The sequence below is a fragment of the Hyla sarda genome, chromosome 2, assembly GCF_029499605.1.
Source record: "Hyla sarda isolate aHylSar1 chromosome 2, aHylSar1.hap1, whole genome shotgun sequence".
Taxonomy (NCBI): domain Eukaryota; kingdom Metazoa; phylum Chordata; class Amphibia; order Anura; family Hylidae; genus Hyla; species Hyla sarda.
This window is the reverse complement of record NC_079190.1, coordinates 359,116,784-359,138,568: the sequence shown is the minus strand read 5'-3', so window position 1 is coordinate 359,138,568 and position 21,785 is coordinate 359,116,784. Positions and strand designations below refer to the sequence as shown.

Here is a 21,785-nt window from a genome sequence, read left to right as displayed (position 1 = left end):
AACTGCTTACACCTACAATCCCCATCCAACCTTAGAGAGCTTGAGAGGATCTGCAGAGAAGAATGGCAGAAAGCCCCTAAATTCAGGTGTGCAAACCTTGTGTCACCATGCCCAAGATGACTGGAGACTAATCTCTGCCAAGGGTTCTTCTACCAAGTACTGAATAAGAGCTCTGGATACTTATGGCACTGCAATTTTATTTTTTTTCCTTTCCAATAAATTAGCAAAGATTGAAAATATTGTTTACACTGTGTTATTATGGGATATTGAGTGCAGATTGATGGGGAAAAACTAGAATTTTATTTTAGCATAAAGCTGCAAAGTGAAAGGGTCTAAAAAAAAAAACTAAATGGGCTACATATGTGGCAACTGCAGGAAGCAGTTAGCCGTATGGCTCCTGTGAAGGGGGTAAAAAACATTACTGGTTTCTGTCATTCAATAAATTCAGGAAAAAAAACAATTCTGAATCCTCCTCCAATTATTCACCAATGTAAACATGCGCTGCTTCTAGTCAACAATCATAAAAATATAAGCAAATATGGAACCACAAAAAAGTGAATGTGAAGCCACCAAACACGTACCTGTATTGGTTATACTGTAATCCTCACTTTTTCTTCTCATATGGTATATAACAATCACCCAGACTAATGATGTCCCCACTACGCAGCAGACAACCACGATTATCACAATCCCAACAGTAGTCCACCCATCTTCTTCATAGCCAATGATTGTTTGGGATGAATCACAGTTAGGTGATGACAAGACATATAGATTGATGTGCCCTCGCTCAGTTCCCAAGGTATTAGACATGCTGCATGTGTACTTCCCAGCATCCTCTGGGCCTGCATCAACAATAATGAGAAGCTGATTTGCAGCAGCAAAGAAGTGCCGCTCTGTTACCATCAGTGGCCCATCATCTTTGGTCCAGTTCAGGCGAGGAGCTGGGCTTCCTCCTGCTATACACTGCAATACAGCCGTCTCCCCACGAGCAACTGTTCTGTCTTCCAGTGGTCTTATAAAAGAGGGAGTTTCTGAAAGGAAGAACACATTGCACACATCACATATTTATAAACCGCATCATTTCAGCTTTAGGGGGCATATACAATTAAACATATGGCTTCTGTTGTATTATTTATGTCATTTTGTTTAGTTAGTAGTGAACTTGTATTATAGAAAACTAACAAATGTAGGATGATCTGCCCTTCATCACATAATATAGATCTCTAGCTTGAGATCTGCACCAATTTATTATAGCATAGATTCCAATTTCTGCAATCATGAAAGGGCATGGGGTCTATATTAAGGAGGCAATTTGGTGTAAAACATGTACAAACCAATCAGCCCTATGAAAAATATTCATTTGTCACGAGTGCTCCTGTATGAAAAACCATAACTTAGCAAAGCGGTCAGAGGTGCGCCATGAACAGCGTATAAATGAATTGCGTCTGCGCCTGAATGGAGCAGGGGCGTTATATACTCACGAACCTCACCTGATACCTACAAGCCCCACCTAGAGGTGCCAGGGGGGCGTGAAATACTCATTGTACTAAATGATATCCTAAATCAATAGCAAAAGATTCACACAGTAAGCCCTACACAGTAATTGCAGACTAAAGAAATGGAGCAGATGTTTCATCATAAAGAGGAACTTTGGTAATGTGTCCCTGTTATCTATTAAAAAATAAACCACAAAAAAAAAAAACTAAAAACTTTTGACATGTCGCAGAGACGGTAAAACTCAAACATCTGTGAGTGACACTCGTCACCAAATGTGGGGTGCACAGCCAGGCCAAACAGACTTGTATCCAGCAGACTAGGCAATAAAATGAGCAAAAGTCCAGCATCTTTCCATTATATCTTGATTCATTTCAGCAGCCCATACAAGAAAACATTTTGACTCACAACTGTTTTATGCTGCTTGTATAAATCAATATACACTGTATGAATGCTTGACTTGTGTTCATTTTATATCCAAGTCTACAAGATATGACCAGAGGTTTGATCGGTTAGGGTCTCAGTGCAGAGACCTTCACTGATCAGGAAACAAGAGGGGAGAAACACATGGTAGCACGTGTAACTTCCTGGCTCGCAACAATCTTCGTCCTGTGGCTCAGTAGACTTACAATGGTGCTGGCATGTCTAATATAAGGGAATAAGCAAAAAGCACTGATGCACAGGTGTTGAATGATTTTATAGAAAACAGAAACTATTCTTGCCATGGGCTGTGTATAGTGTTACTGCACAGCCCAATTTGAAGGAGTACTCCACCGGAAAAAAAAAAAAATTCGAAATCAACTGGTGCCAGAAATTTAAACAGATTTGTAAATTACTTCTATAAAAAAAAAAATCTTAATCCTTCCAGTACTTAGCTGCTGTATGCTCCACAGGAAGTTATTTTCTTTTTGAATTTCCTTCAGTCTGACCACAGTGCTCTCTGCTGACACCTCTGTCCATTTTAGGAACTGTCCAGAGTAGGAGAAAATCCCCAGAGCAAACCCCTCCTGCTCTGGACAGTTCCTGATATGGTATAGAGGTGTCAGCAGAGAGGAAAACAAATTCAAAAAGAAAAGTACTGATAAGTACTGGAAGGATTAAGATTACAAAATCTGTTTAACTTTCTGGCACCAGTTGATTTAGAAAAGTGTTTTCCAGTGGAGTACCTCTTTAAGTAAAAGACTATGAACATTTCCTTGTGAACTACATGCAACAACAAATTTGAATTCCTTTACTGGTGTCTGATTATTTATTGGTAAATAAAGATCTGAAGATTAGTACCTAGACATAATACAATGAGATGCTCGCCATTATGACACATGTGAATTTTTCTGCTAGTTCTGAGATTTACTTTTTGACCAATTTTTTTTTTTACCTAATACTGTAAGTGTGACATTGGTAGATATGCTTCCTGCAGCATTTTGTGCTGTGCAGCTGTAAAGCCCCATATCTTCAATTTTGACGTTGACAATGAACAGGACCTCATCTTCTGGCATAACATGCATGCGGCGCTCTCGGGCTGCAGGAAAATCTGTCCCACCATCTTTCTGCCAAGCAATTTGTGGCGTTGGGTGACCGTCTGCTGCACACTCTAAACGTGCCATGGCACCAGTGCGGATTGTTAAGTCCATTGGAGTTTTAAGAAACGAGGGCATTTCTGTCAAAAAGAACATGAGAAAATAAATTGAAGGAAGTCTAAGAGTATAATTACTAATACAGTGGTCCCTCAAGTTACAATATTAATTGGTTCTAGGATGACCATTGTATGTTGAAATCATTGTACGTTGAGACCATAACTCTGGAAACCTGGTAATTGGGTTACCATCCAAAAAGAGTGAGGATTAAAGAAAATAAGTAGATAACTAATAGAGATAAAGAAAATCCTTACACATAAAAGTAAGAAAGATCTGCTGGGAACTGTAATCACTGTCTATGTGGAGGACAGAAGCTTCTTCAGGGTCATGTACAGAACACGCAATGTCCTAAAAAAAAGTAACATGGAGCCGCCCTCACCTGGTGTCCAAAGGAGCAGCTAACCCTGGTACAGGTAAAGAGTACAGAATATGTAATACCTCCCTGTACTGTAGGGGGCGTTACCAGACAGCCAGTCAGTCAGTGCAGACACTTCAGTAATACAAGTGCTTTACTAGTAAAATGCCCATTCTGATTAGTCGGTTCTTCCAGCCATTGATACGTTTCACAGATCTGGACTGTGTAGCATTGTATGTTAAGTCTGTTTTCAAGTTACAATGGCCCAGAAAAGACCATTGTATGTTGAAACTATTGTATGTTGAGGCCATTGTAAGTTGAGGGATCTCTGTACATTCAATTCAAAATCTTCTACTGAATTCTAGCATGAACCTCTTCCAGAATCCAGAGTTATGCTACAAGTACATTGCGTAACTTCTTAACATCGTAAAACATAGGACAGAATTTTTTTATTTTTTATAAATAGGATAAGAGTTTAGCATGGGGTTGAAAAGCTTGGTGCATTTACATCACGATTTTGACATACTGTTTAGTTCTCTCTTTTTTTGCAAAACGTATGCCTTAACAACTGACAAAACTGTATACAAAAGTGTGCTATAAATTTAAACTGCATACAGTTGTAAACCATATGCTTTTTGAATTTAAAGGTCTGGTTGCATCAGTTCCTGGAAAAAAAAAAAAAAAAAAAAACACCTGATTAACACTTTCTTGCAATTATTGAAATTCCAAGGAATTTAGGTGTGGTTTGTCACGTGCAAGAAAAAACGTATACCACTGTAGACCCATCCGTTTTTCATTGACCTCAATGTAAAACAAAATGTATATGGTCCATGTACAGTTTTAAAACAGGACACAAAACCATAGTAGACTGCAGTTTTGTGTACAGTAAAAAGAAAACGCACAAAACCGTACATGACCAAAAAAGCACACAACCAAATGCTTCTTGTTGCATATGCATGGGATGTCTATGTATACGGTTTTCCTATACAAAACCCTATACGGGAACTGTATAGCAAGATCTTGATGTGAATGCACCCTAACAGAAAAATTTTGATTGATTGATACAAAGCTTGCTGAAATTAACATATATTGGTAACAATTGGTTATTATAGGTTATTTAAAAAAATACCAAAGTTCAAAACTGTGCATTTTTGGTCACTTCATATAACAAAAAAATTTATAAAAAGCGATCAAAAAGTCCCATCAAAACAAAAATAGTACTGATAAAAACTACAGATTCCAGCGCAAAAAAAAAATGAGCCCTCATATAACTCCATATGTGGAAAAATAAAGTTATAGGGTTCAGAAGATGACAATTTTAAACGTTGAGGCTTTTTTTTCACCTCACAAATAAGTTTTTTTTTTTTTTTTTTTTTTGTTTCATTGCATTGTTTCATTATAAAATAAGTGATGTCATTACCAGGTACAATTGGTGACAAAAAACAAGCCCTTATATGAGTCTGTAGGTGCAAAATAAAAGAATTATGATTTTTTAGAAGGGGAGGAGGAAAAGAACTAAAATTGTCTGGGTTCTTAACCCCTTAAATGGTAACGTTCATTAAAACTAATGTTTGCTATTGCACTCCTTATGGTAAATAAAAAATATTTCTAATATACTTTGTTTAAAAAAAAAAAAAAAAAAAATTAGTTTTCTATGTTTTATTTGTGCTTAAAAAAGGTCAAGAGCACATTTTCCCCCATCTCATACACAGACTTTGAACCGAAGTCCAAACACAGGAAGTGCAGCCTGGAGTGCTGAGGGGGTGAGTCCAGCCTCATCCAATCACAGCTCCTCTCACACTTAACTGCCATATGCTGTTGGTTGGAAACACCCCCTCAGCACTCCAGGCTGCCCTTCCTGTGTGTGGGCTTTGGTCCAAAGTCTGTGTATAAGTTGGGGGAAAATGTGCTCAAGCTTTTTTAACCACAAATAAAACATAGAAAACTTCATTTTTTTAAACAAAGTATATTAGAAATATTTTTTATTTAACATGAGGAGTGCAATAGCAAAAATTAGTTTAGAGAGTGACCATTTATGGACTGAGCCCTTTTTCACCTTAAGGACAGAGCCCTTTTTTCGCAATTCGGACCACTGTCACTTTATGCATTAATAACGCTGAGATGCTTTTACCTTTCATTCTGATTTGGCGCAGCTCAAACTTGAAGCAGGGAACTCACTGTAAAACCGCCCGTGTAAATGTACCCTGTACATTCACTGGGGGAGGGGGCAAACTGCTGTCTGGGCATGCTGGGAGCTGTAGTTTTTAAAGATCTAAAGGGCTACAGTTTAGAGACCACTGTGTAGTGGTCTCCAAACTGCAGCCCTCCAGATGTTGCTAGGCAACTCACCGGCTTCCGTAGTCAGCACCAGGGAGCCAGCCGCATATCTTCGCTGCCCGCTGCCACCGCCAATGGTAAGTGACCTCCGGCGCCGGTCAAAGGACAGTTCCCCCCCCAGACTACTGTAGGTGGGCAGAACGGGGGAACCGAACGTTAACACCTTGTCTTGGACACCCCAATCCCCCTTATTTTATGGGTTGCTGGAGACCCGCATGATCCGGAATCGCCGCAGATCGCCGGTCTGAGTTTCAGGACTCCCCGGGCAATGTGCCGGGATGCCTGCTGAATGATTACAGCAGGCATTCTGGTCTGGTTCTCGACAGTCTAGCGGCGGGGACCGGAATTCCCACGGGCATACCCATACCCCCTCAGTCCTTAACTACTCTAAAACGGGGGCGTATGGGTACACCCTAAGTCCTAAAGGGGTTAAGGCCAAAATGGGTTATGATGCAAAATGGCTTATAATGCAAACTGACTGCTCTGTTGTCTTTATTGCCCTATGTTCTGTCTAATGTAAATCCTATGTAGTATAGTAAAATAGCAATTTACCAATATATGTTAATTTAATAGAAAAAAACTTGTCAGAAATCCCCTTTATGGTGTATTCACATGTACAGTATTCTGGGCAGATTTGACTTTCTGCTGCAAATTTCAATGTAAAATGAATGACTGAACACAGCTTGAAATCCTACGCATCAAATCTGCGCAGAATACTGTACATATGAATACACCCTTAGGTTACGTTCACACATACAGGATCCTGAGCAGATTTGATACGCAGGATTTGTAACTGCCGAATAGAAGCTGTGCTCAGTCATTTAGTTTATATTGAAATCTGCAGCAGAAAATCCTGTGCATCAAATCTGCGTACGTGTGAACGTGCCCTTAAAGTATTAGCCACCGAAAAATCACCCAGTGCTTTAACCACATTAACTCAGTGTACATCTCCACTACAAATCCTATAAAACACACACACACACATATATATATATATATATATATTACATTTCTGTAAAGAATAAAGCTTCAGAACACAACATTAGGGGGCACTCAATAGGTACATTAAGCATTGAGCTTGCTCAGTGACAATAACATTATGTTGCAGTAATTATTTTGTGTATTGTACAAAGTCAATACTTACCATTAACTGTGAGTTTAGCTTTACTGGAATAATTGGAGCCGAAGTGATTAGTAATAACACATTGGTATTTTCCTTCATCTGTAAAATTCACATTGAAGAGATGCAAAATGGTTGTGTACTCCACTACCTCGGACCCATGTTTTTGATACCTGGCAAAGGTTTCCACCTTTGCATCATACAAGATTTCACTGTCTTTCCTCCATGCCGTAGACATAGGTTTGTCACTGCTGCTGGCCGCAGCACATGTAAGAGTCACATTCATTCCCTTCAGTGCCACTGTAGTTTCTGGGTGAACTTTGATTTGTGGCTTTGGAAAATTATCTAGAAAATAAAGAATGAAAAAATTAAAATAAAATATAAGTAGGTACTTTAAACCCACACAGACTAAACATACAGATTATATTCTAAGAACTGTTCTCACTGGCTTAAAGGGAATCTGCCAGCTGCATTTCAAACTGCAAAGGCTAAATTCCCATTACCGCTTAGTTGCATCCTGTTCAGGGTCCGTTTGGCGCCAGAGGTGCCGAACGGACCCTTTGCACAATGGACACCGATGAGACCCAACGGATCCCATTGACTTTAATGGGGAGCATAAAGTACATTATTTTAGGGCAGTTGAGCGGAGATGCAGAAGGCTCCCTTTAGAGGAGCTCAGCAGTGACTTGAATAAATGTAAATTATGCAGAACAGGAATTTATTTTAGAATTGTCAAGGCTCGTGTATGACTTATGTATGCCTGTTTCAGTTAGTGTGCCATTTTTGACTTGCCTGCCATCTTGATTCTTTCTTCACCTCTGATATAGTTCACTATCCCAACCTACACTTCCCATGAGGCCTCTAGATTTGAAGAGAGGGAGTGGAGTCCCATCACTTAACTGCTCTTAGTTCAGCAGGTGATACACTAAAAACATAGAACTTGGGTCCCATTGCTCACACTGCAGAGGCTACTAAGAGTCTAAAGCTGTGTCATATAGGAACAATGCATTTCTAGCTTCTACCATTGCAAGCAGGGGAGCAGTGCCAGGATATATCTCTTATCTCTAGAAATAAGTTATTTGAGGGTAGGGTCACAAATAGCACCACCTGCAGCATTTTTGACACTGTGGATGTGCTACTGACCATCTGAGTCAGTCTCCGTCTGTGCCCGTGTCTCCTGCATTGTCTGCTTGTGCAGGATCTGCAAGTTGCATGTGCGGTGTACTCAGACAAGGCAGTGGCTCTCTGCCTAGCTCAGGAAGCAAGTAAAGCGTCTGGGATGTCAGAGTAAACAGCGCATGCGACTAACAGATCTCTGTAGGTCTGCTCGTGGAGGTGGATTGCTGCTCCAAGCAGACAAAGCAGGACACCACATGGGCACAGCAGGAGGCTCACTCTAGGGATGGTCAATAGCGCATCCGCAGATGCACTACACATGACCCTACCCTTTAGGTAGGTAGGCAGGATGGATCAAATATTTAACTTAAAATTTTTGGCTTGGTAGCAGACCTGAAGAATACCAGATTCCACTCCCTTTGATGTCACATGACTCCCAAGAATATTTATCTTAGGATAAGCAAGGAATTAAACTGCACACTTTGTTTAGTCAAGAAGGTAATGTCATGTGTAACTTTTAGTCACAAATCAGTTATAAATGGTAGGTGCAGGCAATAAAATTTCCTCAGTTCTTTCTGGCTTCTGAAAATTCAGAAATGAATAAGAACAGGAATAACATTAAAGCATCAAAGCTCATAAGACATTTCAGTGGCTTGTGCCTACATTTGCTTTTTTTCAAAAATTTTAGGAAATCAATGCCAAATCATATCAAGATTTTCCAAAACGTAATATATAGTAATCTAACTTTCTGTTACTATTCACCCAGCAAGAATGATCATGTAAGCTGGAAAATATATGTGAAAGGCTGTTTGTGACTGCAATGTTCTCATATTCTAATGACTAGAGTTTGGTTGCCTATTGTAATTCTAATTTGTTTTGTGAACACTGCACACAACCAATAAAAATTGCACAGCTTTCATGGAGAAAACTGAAAATTGACAAAAATACAACGTAAACAGAGAAAAAAAAAAAAAAGACACTTCATTAATTTCTTTCTTACGGAAGTGGAGTAGCGGCACTTAAGTTCTAATAATAAAAGAAGCGAAAACAGATACAAACCACAGATAAAAGCTCCAGAATCCACGCTGAACAGAGAACGCCCGGACAGCCAATCAGGATGGGCACAACTCACATTTACTGAATTCTGTAAACCACTGTCTATTAGCCACTGGGGAAACCACTTCAGCTGACAGTCACAAAGCAAATTGCTGGTGTTCAGGATTCTGTAGAAGATTCACAGTAGATTATCAGACAGGGCACAAATCGGCAGCTTATTTTCTCACAATCACATGCACAACAAGAACAAATGTCAGTAACAAAAAAAATACAGCACGCAACAGTGTTTTTGGTAAACTCAAGCTGTGTTTTCTGAACATTTTGTTCCAGACTTTACTACAGTAAAATGATTCCCCAGCAAACTAAGCACAGGTTCTGGTTATAACCAGAGATGTGTATATACAATAAGGGTCTTTAAAAAAAAAAAAAAAAAGAAAAGCTATGTCTAATATTTGTTTGTGAAATATAATTATAAAAGCTGAAAAAGGGTATCAAGCAATAGGACTTGTAATACTTACAACTCTTGGAGTTTAATATGTGCAAAAGCCTCATCTTGCAATGACATAACCCCATTATTGCTCAAGTCACTGTGAAGAGAAATGAACAAATGTCAAGTATAAAATCCATATCTGTGTATATTAAGTGAAGCCGATGGCATTAATTATGCATCAATGGGACAGAACAGCAGGCAAGAATATTAGTCTGCTACAGGATCACTTCACAAGTCAATAAAAAAGGTGACCCCTACTACCAAACTAAAGGCCCTCATACACATTAGATGTGTCAGCTGAACCTGATGGTTTTAGCAGGGCTGGCCAACTTTCCATGTATTGAGAACACCTATTAGAGCATCACCCAAAAAAATCATGCATAACACAGATTACTTAATAATAGAGTAATGACAAACTAATCTTCACATTAAAAAAACATCAAGACGTGGAGAAAGGAGGCCATTACATGAGACACAAAGAAAATTGACCAAAATACATTTGGACCACCATCATTAGCATTCCAGGGATATATAAAGAAATTGTACCATTGGAATGTGCAGTATACATTAGAATAACGTATGTTTTGCCCCTTTTACATCATCAGGGGCAATTTGTGAATAATTGACAAGCGATTGACTGGAAAAAAGTTAATTTAACTTGTGTAGAAGTTACATTAACTTTAAAATGACGTTCTTCGGTTAAAAACTCTCAATATGAATCAATTAAATATAATGAAAAAATGAAGAAATTATTTGAAGTAGCGAAGAAAGGGAAGGAGCAATAGATTTAAAATAATGAAGGGTTTTGTTCTCCCTCTCTTCTTCCTTTTGGAGAAATACTAATATTATAGACATATTCAATAAGAGTGGGTGGAACTTAAGTACTTTAGAGGGAAGGAGGTGGTTTAAAAGGTTAATTCATTTGTGGGCAGTGTGACCACCAAATCCTCTCTTTGATGAAGTCATTGTATTTAATGGTAAAAGGGTAGCCTCTGTGGTGACCGTGATCGAGGCAAACAGAAGGGGGAGGGAGAAAAACGTTAACACTTATCAAAATCCACATTCCAGAATAAACACGGAATTGTAGGTTATTTTTCTGTAATTGAACATGCCTCTGTATGTATATCTACCTTTATTCTTAAGTTTGTAATAAAGGAATAAGGAATAAGATATATATATTTTATATATATATATATATATATATATATATATATATATATATATATATATATATATATATATATATATATATATATATATATATCTACACACACACACGTATGTCTAGCAGCATCTTACCACCCCCCCACCCCCCCAACTTTTTAAACACATTAATGGTTGGCATTTGTGTGTATGGTGGTATCGGGAAACATTTCATATGTATTGCCAGCTTATAGATTCCAAAGAGAAATTTCAAGTTGTGTGTCTATGAGCAATGAACAGTTGTCCTGCAGTGGCCACTGTATTAGAAATTTCCAGCTTTCCGCAACTTCCCGTGGCAAAAACCAGACAGCTCCTACAATAATACTTCTGTCTATGATTAAATAATCCTCTAAAGCAGTGGCATTCAACCTGCGGACCTCCAGATGTTGCAAAACTACAACTCCCAGCATGCCCGGACAGCCGTTGGCTGTCCGGGCATGCTGGGAGTTGTAGTTTTGCAACATCTGGAGGTCCGCAGGTTGAATACCACTGCTCTAAAAGAAAATTTGTCATCACTTTCATGCTGCCACAAGTGAGTGTCGTGGCCCCAGTGGCTTCTCCATGCGCACCAGCCGTGATTAAAGAGGTATCCCGGTGAAAAACTATTTTTTCAGATCAATTGGTTCCAGACAGATTTGTAAATGATTTCTATTAAAAAATCTTAATCCTTCTAGTACTTATCAGCTGCTGTATACTAGAGGAAGTTGAGTTGTTCTTTTCTGATCACAGTGCTCTGCTGACCCCTCTGTCCATGTCTGGAACTGTCCAGAGCAGCAACAATTCCCCATAGCAAACCTCTCCAGCTCTGGACAGTTCCTGACATGGACAGAGGTGTCAGCAGAGAACAACGTAGTCAGACTGAAAAAAAACTACCTACATAACTTCCTCTGTAGTATACAGCAGCTGAAAAGTACTGGAAGAATTAAGATTTTTTTAATAGAAGTAAGTTGTAAGTTAAAAACCTGTTTAACTTTCTGCTACCAGTTGATTTGAAAAAAACATTTCCACCCCTTGCCTCTTTTCCTATACACAAACATGGAGAGATCTGGTGGGGCAAGGAGAAGTCACCAGTGACCACCCAATGATCTGTGGTTCAGGTAGCATTTAATTGATGACAAGTCATTACAAGAAATGTTTGTGGAAACATGGCCTTTGACCAAGCTGATACCTGCATGGAATTTATATACGAGCTCCCTCTTTGTGCGTTTTTTCATCCAAAAATTTGGACAATTCAAAGGCAAATGACTAAGTGAAAGATGTTTGATGAAGGTGACCCTGGTGCATTTCATAGTGATCTGACATGGTCAGACTTTATTACGTTACAGTAATCTTCCACTGATATAAACACTTCTTGATTTATTGCATTGTTAAACATGCTGGGGTCTAACACACAAAATAATAACACTTGTGTAATAAACCCGCTACAACTTTCTTCCAAAGCATGGTATGATAACGAAATACGCCGCACACATCATAGATCATCCTTTTATAAACCAGCTCATGGCTAAGATTACTAAAATCTGACTGAATTATTAGGATGACTGGAAATAGAATTGAACTGTGTTTCAGAAAGGTTCTGAACAATGGAGCAGACTTCCTTATGGGGAAATGTTCATAATGTAGTAACAGACAAGCGTAACATCTAGGACCACGTATAAAACAAATAATGTGCCTATGGCCATGAGATCATATGGCCTAGTAACTTCTTCAGGTCATAATAATCTATCAATGTAGAAATTGAAGAATGTAGATGAAATAGGTAAATTTTACATGAAAGCATGTGTTTGGTTCATCAGAGCACTGTACTTTGTATTCATCTCATTAAACTTGTTTAGTAAGACACTAGGAAAGAGAAAAATACTTACAGGTGCTGCAGCAAATCCAAACCAGTAAAAGCTTTTTTTGTGATGGATTTAATCTTGTTTCCTTGCAAAATACTGAACAGGGGGAGGAAAAAAAAAAAAAAAAAAATTGTTTTATTTCTAGATATACTTCTCTATAATACATTAGCCCAAAGAAACCTACAGTACTTAGAGGTATTCCAACTTGGGATTTGGGGTACATAAAAACCATATACTCACCTTTCTGGCTACTGCTGCCGGTCCTGTCACACAGCGCTTGCTGTCTTTGGGGTCAGCTTAGCGAGCAGTGCAGGAGCCAACCCCCCCAAAAAAAAAAAACAGACTGCTATGCAACAGGACCAGCTTTAGTAGAATGGCCGTGATGGAAGCAAAGAAGGCAAGTATATTTCTCTGTATGACCCCCCCCCCCCCCCATGCTGAACAAAAAAAGCAACTCCTTTAAAACAGTGAAATCCTCATTTAACATTACAATTCTGCACCCTGCTAGAGCAGTAATCTTCCTTATGGTGTGTTCAGCCACTTACAGGGTATGTAGCTTGGAAAGTCCAGCAAACGCTTCAGTGGAATCCTCAATAGCCCAGGAGATTTCATTGTTTCGCAGGTCCCTAAATTAAGCAGATATTTGTTTAACGTTAACATTTTTGCACAATACAGCCAAAGATCATTTGTAAATATATAAACCAAAACGAAAACTAAGAATCTCTTTACACTGGTCAGTGGCTCCGATTGCATGGGACATTGCCTCGTATGTCCTAAGGGGAGTAAACAGGAGTCACTGGTAGGGAAGCATTTGGGTGTACTTGTAGATCATAACCTACAGAACAGTGTGAAATTTCAAGCAGCTGCTTCAAAGGCCTCATGTGGAATATGCTGCTCCATTTTTGGCACCAGTTTATAAAAAGGATGCCCTGGAGCTTGCAAAGGTACAAAGGCATGCAACTATACTAGTCCAAAATTGGTGCTTTTTTGTCACATTTTATAAAAAAAAAAAAAAAATATATATATATATATATATATATATATATATATATATATATATATATATAATAATAAACTCCTTAAGGACGCAGGGTTTTTCAGTTTTTGCATTTTCCTTTTTTCCTCATCACCTTCTAAAAATCATAATGTTTTCAATGTTGCGCCACCAATTCAACTTTGTTGTAACATTAGTCATTTTACCAAAATATCCACGTCGAAGCGGGGAAAAAAAATTAATTGTACGACAAAATTGAAGAAACAAAATGCCATTTTGTAAATTTTGGGGGTTTCTGTTTCTACGCAGTGCATTTTTCGGTAAAAATGAAGCCTTCTCTTTATTCTGTATGTCCATATGGTTAAAATCATACCATAATTATATAGGTTTTGATTTTGTCGTACTTCAATAAAAAAAAATCATAACTACATGCACGAAAATTTATACATTTAAAATTGTCATATTCTAACCCCTATAAAACTTTATTATTTTTTCCCGTACGGGGCGGTATGAGGGCTCTGAAGTTTTTATCGTAACCATTTTTATACTGATTGGACTTTTTGGTCGCTTTTTATTCATTTTTTTCATGATATAGAAAGTGACCAAAAATACGCTATTTTGGACTTTGGAAATCTTTTTGCATGTATGCCATTGTTAGTGCTGTTTAGTTAATATATTTTTATAGTTCGGACATTTCCCACACGCAGCAATACCACATATTTATTTTAATTTACATTTTGTTTTTTATTGGGGAAAGGGGGGTGTTTCTTACTTTTTTTTAGGGAAGGCGTTAAATGATCTTTATTAGCTTTTTTCACACCTTTTTTTGCAGTGTAATAGCCCCCCCCCCCCCCCCCAGTGGCTATTACACTGAACATACCGATCCCTTACACAGATCATTGCCGTGCATTGACACGGCATAGATCAGCGTTATCGGTGGTTTATTGCACAAGCCTGGATTTCAGGCTTGGAGCAATCAATCGCCAATCGGATGCGACGGAGGCAGGTAAGGGGACCTCCTCTCGCGTTCTAGCTGATCGGGACATCGCGATTTCACCGTGATGGCCCCGATCAGCCCGACTGAGCTGCCAAGAGGCTTATACTTTCATTTTAGACGCGGCGATCAACTTTGAACACCGCGTCTAAAGGGTTAATAGTGCACGGCACAACGATAGTTTCCGCATGCTATTATCCCAGGATCCTGGCTATCATTCGCTGTCGGGACCGACCTGGTATGATACAGGGTCACGCCGTGACCCTGCGTTATATACCGGCATCCTTAAGAGGATGATAATATCAAAGTGATCAAACAGTTAAATATAAGCAAGTGGTACCAAAAAAAAAGTACAGATTAGAGCGCAAAAAAAAAAAAAAATGAGCCCTCATACCGCCATGTATACAGAAAAATTTGAGTTATAGGTGGTCAAAATAGGGCAATTTTAAACATACTAATTTTCCTAAAAAGTTTGAGATATTTTTAAAGTGGTAAAATAATAGAAAAGCATGTAAACATCGTTATCATTTTAATCATATTGACCAACAGAATAATGAAAACATGTTGTTTTTACCATTATGTGTACAGCCTGAAAACGAAACCTTCTAAAATTTGCTAAATTGTGGTTTTCTTTTCAAATTTCCCAACATAAATAATATTTTTTTGGCTGTGCCATACATATTTTTTTTAAATATATTTTTATTGGGTCTTCAATATAACAAAGCCAATACATAATCAGGACAGTCCCCCAATAACATAAGAAGACACAGAGGAATATCATAAGCATGGTATCTAAAAGGATAGCATGAAACATAAAACCAAATTCCCAAAACTCATCAAGTAATTTAACCCTCTATAAGAGGGAGGATGCATCAGGCCCAAAATCACAAGATAGCAAGGGGAAAAGGATTTAAAAAACGCAGCATGGTCAATTCAGCCCCAAATCTAGGTAAGGAAGGATTAGTCAGTTCCCTCCATATCCCAGAAACAGTCTTGGTTGGACCACACATTTTATGGTAAAATGAGTGATGTCCTTACAAAGTACAATTGATCAAGCAAAAAACAAGTCCTCATATGGGTCTGTGGATGGAAAGGAAAAAACAAAAATGCAAAAATAAAATTGGCTTGGTCCTTAAGGGGTTAAAGTGCCTAAACATGACCAATGACACCGGGTGAAAGATAAGCGTACATTCTCAGAACATTTGTTGGCATCCTGCTGTTGCTCAGTTGAAACAAATCATCCGTTAAGTTTGACCTGAAAAATTACTTTCAACATTTATTTTTTCCAACTAGTATGGCCATTTTAAGATTACATCTGAATAAATCGATGAAAGATTATTTCAACTGACACAATTTACTGTTCAGAGTTGGGTGATGAGGTATCTCAGGTATCTTTAATATGGAACGGATATGTTGAAACTAAGACTTGTCACTTAACTTAATACACTTACTAAATAATTGTGTATGGGAGAAGAAACTCCCCTTCCTTGTGTAAACGTCCCCTGGTTCATGCTTGGATAGGCATCAGTGACTGGAGCCCTGTTACTCAGAGGCCCCCCTGCTTGTGAACATCTGATGACCCTGAACTGCATAGTCTGTCTATGGTTTGTCTTGTGCCCTTCCTGAGACACAGAATAAGCTCCTAATTAATGTATTCTTGTTCCCTTTCATGAGGCTCGAACTCTTCCAAACTGGTTTTAATTATTGCATTAGAGAGGTTGCACAAAGGTTAACAGAATATGAAGGAATTCCGACAGTTTTCTCAGCTTAAGTGGAAATAGAAGGGGAGGTGACTGGTAAAACTGTGGATGAAGAATTAGGAAACAAAGAATTTTCTATGCAATCACTATATGTTGTGCACATGGACTGTGACCAAAATTGTAATACCAAAGCCTAACCAGTTTAAATGTCTTACACACACAAGGTGTCTGAAGACCCAGCAGTAGTTCACTGCATGATTCATAAACCTCCCTCATTGTACTAAAGGTGGACTACAAAAGGAGAAGAGAAGAACCTCCTGCATGGACTGTGGTCATGACACAAGTGAGAGATATGGCAGAAGATCTGTGTGTTGGTGTGTAGAAAGTGGAGGTACCAGCATACCCCAAAAGTTGAATATTTCAATTTATATCACACACTTTGATAGCCTGAAAAAGACAAAAAACAATGGAAGTGTTTCAAATATACAACTTCGTAGTGTAACGATGACCTAAGAGGAACCTTAGGCAACATAAGGGTTTGATATGTTCAGGGACGTCCATATGAAACAATGTATATGTTCTGTTTTGTTTTATGAATCAAATGTTTGCATGGTGACTTAAAATGGAATAAGTCCTTAAGGAAGCGGTGCCTACACTATTTTACATACAGTTGTTTTCTTTTGTTGTGACTAGTGCTACCAAGTCATTTTTTGTTTTTGTTTTGTATGGTCTACTGTTAAAATGAAATGTTGCATTGGATATATGAGGAGATATACCCTAATGGTGTATGTGGTCACAGCAAAGAATGCCATAGGTCCGGTATTCAACAAAAATCATATTTGCACCATAGAGTGAACATATGCATTGTTTCGGCAAAGTGCCTTTATTAAGCATGCTTGAGAAAAAGGCACTTTGCCAAAACAATGCATATGTTCACTCTATGGTGCAAATAAAAGTTTAAACCTACTTTTGTATACCGGACCAATGGCGTTCTTTGTGTGACCACATACACCTTTGTGGAATTGTCATTCCAGCTGTGGCATGCTGGTAGGTCACTGGCATGAGCGGGAGGTGGTTCTTGATATTAAAAAGGAACACTGTCACCCATTCACCCACACTAAACCCAATACATCGGGTTATAGTGCGGGTGAACAGGAAACCAATGCAGGGTCCCTAGCTCATTGCGCGCTGGAGGCAGGCGCGCTGGCTGGATTTGAATATTCACGGTCGCTGGTCATGTGAGCACTCAGAGGCACAGGCGCTGACATGACCAGTGCCCATTCACAGCCCGCAATTAACAGCAGAAAAAGCCGATCTCCAGAGGGGCCTGGCGCTGGACAGAAGATACGTATATGAGCTAGGGACCCAGCATCGGTCTCCTGTTCACCCGCACTATAACCCACTGTACTGGGTTTAATATGGGTGAACGGGTGACCATTTTTCTTTACGATATTTTTTTCTTTTCTCTGGAAACAAATTAACTAATGTAACAACGTGTTTAGCACCCATGTATTCTGTTGCTGTATACTGTTTACTATGCTGCGGATAGGGGATACTTTTTTTTCCACCAGCCATCTCCATTAAATAAAAACTCCCATGCTAGGCCTTGTTGACAACCTTACATTATATAAAATATTAAATAAAATGAATAATGCTCTGTAATCATAAATCCAATGCTGGGTGTCAAGCCTCAGTCTTCGTCTTCCAGGCAACTGGGAGTACAGGGCGTTAAAAGCACAAACTGCACTGAAGTCTATGAGAACATAGATAAACAAAACGACCTTGGCTAATCCACACACGAAAAAATAGCAGCTCTTAATCTAAACATAAAGTACTTAAAAGCAATTTCTTCAGTGGGTAAATGGCAGCAAAAAAATCCTCCTGTTCAGGATGCAGACAGTGCCGATGCTCATTAGTGGCAGGACTGTCACCTTCACAGTTGCCATGCTTCATAAGAGTCGACGTTCTGCTTTCATATACACAAACCACCACGATGCTAAAGAATTTGACAGCTTTACCTGATAAATTATTTTTTATTGCCTGCATCTCCCTAGCACAGTTCTGACTGCGGAATTTTTTAGCAGAGGCTTTGTGTACTGTGACATTGAAGATAGATCTTCATAAAACACAGGAAAGAGGATAATTTATTTTTATGCACAGAATAAGTAATTTGTGTAACTATGAAATGACAGTGTTTATCAAGGGCTTAGTGATACATTTCCTGCTGGCTAATGGCTGACACTATACCTCAACAGCTTTTTACTCAGAACTTCTCAGTTATGTAGCTACATAAAGTGCATTCCTGTTTTCATTCATTATTATCAAAAACCTCAAAAGATGATGCAAAAGCAGAGATGGAAAAACCAGGACAAAAAAAACAAAAATAAAATAGCTTCCCTGCTCTTTACTGCCAGGAACTGGAAGCTGTCACTGAGATTCTGCTGTAACTACTGGGGTAGCAGATGTAGCAGCTGCTTCTACTGGAGAGGAGTGAGAAGGAAGGACTGCGGTGCCTACTGAAATATTGGGTCCATTCTGATTAATGGAAAAGTGGACAGCATGGGACACAGAATTTCATAGAGAGGGATGTGGGGACCACTGCTGCAGCTATTAAGTCAAACTCTATTCTGACTCTTCAGGTGAGGGTGTTTTCATCCCATGGGAAAAATGCTGTTAAAAAGTACCAAATAAACTGTTCTCAACTACCTCAGGCTATGTTTCCTAACTACTAACATCCCTCCTGCCCTTAAAAACTACTTCAGAGCTTTAAAAAGCTCTGTATCTTACCTTTCTTTTTGATCGCATAATGCAATTTCCCAGAAGAATTGGGCATTTCCCAGCAGGAATGACATCACTGAAGCCTGCTGGGGGGACACTTCAGCCCCCACATTGTTGCAGCATTGTGATGAATAGAAAACCTCAAGCTCTGTGCATATTTCAGTGAGGCTCTCCTTCAGCTGTCAGTCTGTGTGGCTTTCTGTGAGAATCTGTGGAGCTTTCACTTTCCGTGCAGCTATCAAGCTTAGTGCAGCCAGAAGCACTTCCTGAGTTTGGTCTCCTGCCAGGCCAGGAGCAGACCCAACTCACTGTATTAATTGTGGCAGGGAACAGAACCGAGCTAACTAGTGGACGTTTTTTTATATCACATTTTAAACTTATGTTGATAATTTTAAAAGAAAGGGAATGGGAAAGTGTCTGCTAATTACACAAGGAACACTATATTAAAAGTTTTATTTGGTGACAGGTACTCCGTCTAGTACAGAACTACATATGAATAATGGTGAATATATATTTCACATATCTTTACAGTTCTTGCTAGGTTTTAACAGTTTACTGCTCTGGAAAACCTCAAATCATAAGAGTAATTCATTTTTAACTCTAGCACTGAAAACAGGCAGAAAATATACACACTTACAATGTCACAAGATTTGCAAGTCCTCTGAATACTCCTTCTGCAATATGATTTATTCTGTTATCCCCCAGGTTCAGTTTTTCTAGTGAGTCAAGTCCAGTAAATGCAAACTCATCCAATCGGATTAACTGGTTGTACGACAGGTCTCTGGAGAAAGGGTTAAAAAAAAAAAAAAGACAAAATTTGAGAAATGGAACAAAATGACAACACTAATAATTTTGAGATGCTGGTTTACCCTATTAAGGGTATCACACAGCCAGAATGCCTGTGCGGAATTCCACCAGAATATTCCGCACAGAAGTTCCACTGCAGCAGTGTCCTATTGATTTCATTGGGATTCTGCTGCATTGTTCACAAAGTGGAATTTCCGCAGAAGATGTTTCCCGATTCCAGCGTTTGCAAGAAGAATAGCCTTGTCTTTTTGTGGTCTTCACTCAAATGTATTGCTGTCTATGCAACAAGCGCATTTCCGAGTGGTCCCAGCACTCAGATTTTTCGGATGTGCGGAGATTGCATACATTTTACACAGTGTGAACAGTGATCCATCACTTCTATATTAAGCATATATATTTAGGGTTGATTTACTCAAAACTCAAAATCTTTTAACAATGAAGACAAAAAAAAGATTATAAAGCAGGGCAATGAAAATAAATTTAAGCAAAATAGCGCTCACAAACGCAGCTAATAAACTCATATCACAGCATCTTATATAGAAATGATTGATAAAAAAAAGAAAAAAGTGCAAGCACTACAGAAAGAAAAAGTTGGGTTTTTAAAATAAGTACTAGAATGCAATCTGGCTACCACTGTGATATGATCTGGGATGGTTAAATCCCCAATAACCCAGCAGAATTATGAAACATATGCTTTTATTATGAATAGGTATTGATGGTCTCAGGTTTAGTAAAAGAAAAATACCAGAGCTAGAAAGAATCTTGCATAATGTCCCACAAAAAAAATATGTATAAAGAGGAATGAACTTGAACACTTACAGATCCAAGAGATTCTGGCAGAACTCCCAAGCATCTGGGCTAATCCGATTGACTGCATTTTGACTCATATAAAGTTGTTGTAGCGATCGCAATCCATATAGCCAGCCTTTGTTAATGTCTGTGACATTATTATATTCTAACTCTCTGCAGGAGATAAAATCAGAACAATTACTCTTAATAGGGCAAGATAAAATGCAAATGATGGCCATATTTAATGCATATGTAAGTGCTAATATAACAAAAAGTCGACTAAAATATGATAATCATACTCATAACACTAAAAAGTCTTAAGCTAGGTTAAGCAAAGACTTAAAGGGGTACTCCACTGGAAAAAAATTAAATCAACTGGTCCAGAAAGTTAAACAGATTTGTAAATCTTAATCCTTTCAGTACTTAGCTGCTCTATGATCCCCAGGAAGTTTTATTTCCTTTCTGTCTGACCATAGTGCTCTCTGCTGACACCTCTGTCCATGTCAGGAACTGTCCAGAGCAGGAGAGGTTTTCTATGGGGATTTGCTCCTACTCTGGACAGAGGTGTCAGCAGAGAATACTGTGGTAAGGCAGAAAGGAAATTCAAAGAGAAAAGAACTTCCTGTGGATCATACAGCAGCTAATAAGTACTGGAAGGATTAAGATTTTTTAAAAGCAGTAATTTACAAATCTGTTTAACTTTCTGGCAGCAGTTACTTAAAAAAAAAATGTAAAGTTTTCCAGTGGAGTACCCCTTTAAAGAGAAGATTGTATCCTTTGGGTCTGCATACAGAGTGACATTACAAGAGTCAATATGTAAACCTAATCTACCTGAAGGGGAAATGCCAACCTGAACCAGGAGTTGAATGCTAAATTTGCCCCCCAGATTATTTTTTATAAAATAATAAAATAAGACAAAAAAAAATAATATTTCCCAATATGCCAATCAATGAGTGAGACTGACCAATGACACTTAACAGCCAACTACCTACACTTGCTACAAAATACCGTATTTATCGGGGTATACCACGCACCGGCCTATAACACGCACCCTCATTTTACCAAGGATATTTGGGT

At 38.6% G+C, this 21,785-nt stretch overlaps 1 protein-coding gene across 3 annotated transcripts in view; it reads right to left on the bottom strand.

Moving 5' to 3' along the window:
• LRIG2 (leucine rich repeats and immunoglobulin like domains 2) overlaps nucleotides 1-21,785 on the bottom strand; it is an 88,250-nt gene that overhangs the window by 12,250 nt on the left and 54,215 nt on the right. For all 3 annotated transcript variants that reach the window (XM_056558311.1, XM_056558310.1, XM_056558309.1), the window contains 9 exons: nucleotides 20,739-20,882; nucleotides 19,750-19,893; nucleotides 13,192-13,272; nucleotides 12,671-12,742; nucleotides 9,631-9,699; nucleotides 9,116-9,279; nucleotides 6,965-7,285; nucleotides 2,870-3,151; nucleotides 582-1,031 (listed from right to left, as the gene is read on the bottom strand). In XM_056558311.1, the coding sequence (XP_056414286.1) occupies nucleotides 582-1,031; nucleotides 2,870-3,151; nucleotides 6,965-7,285; nucleotides 9,116-9,279; nucleotides 9,631-9,699; nucleotides 12,671-12,742; nucleotides 13,192-13,272; nucleotides 19,750-19,893; nucleotides 20,739-20,882 (1,727 nt within the window). The remainder of the gene's footprint in view (nucleotides 1-581; nucleotides 1,032-2,869; nucleotides 3,152-6,964; nucleotides 7,286-9,115; nucleotides 9,280-9,630; nucleotides 9,700-12,670; nucleotides 12,743-13,191; nucleotides 13,273-19,749; nucleotides 19,894-20,738; nucleotides 20,883-21,785) is intronic.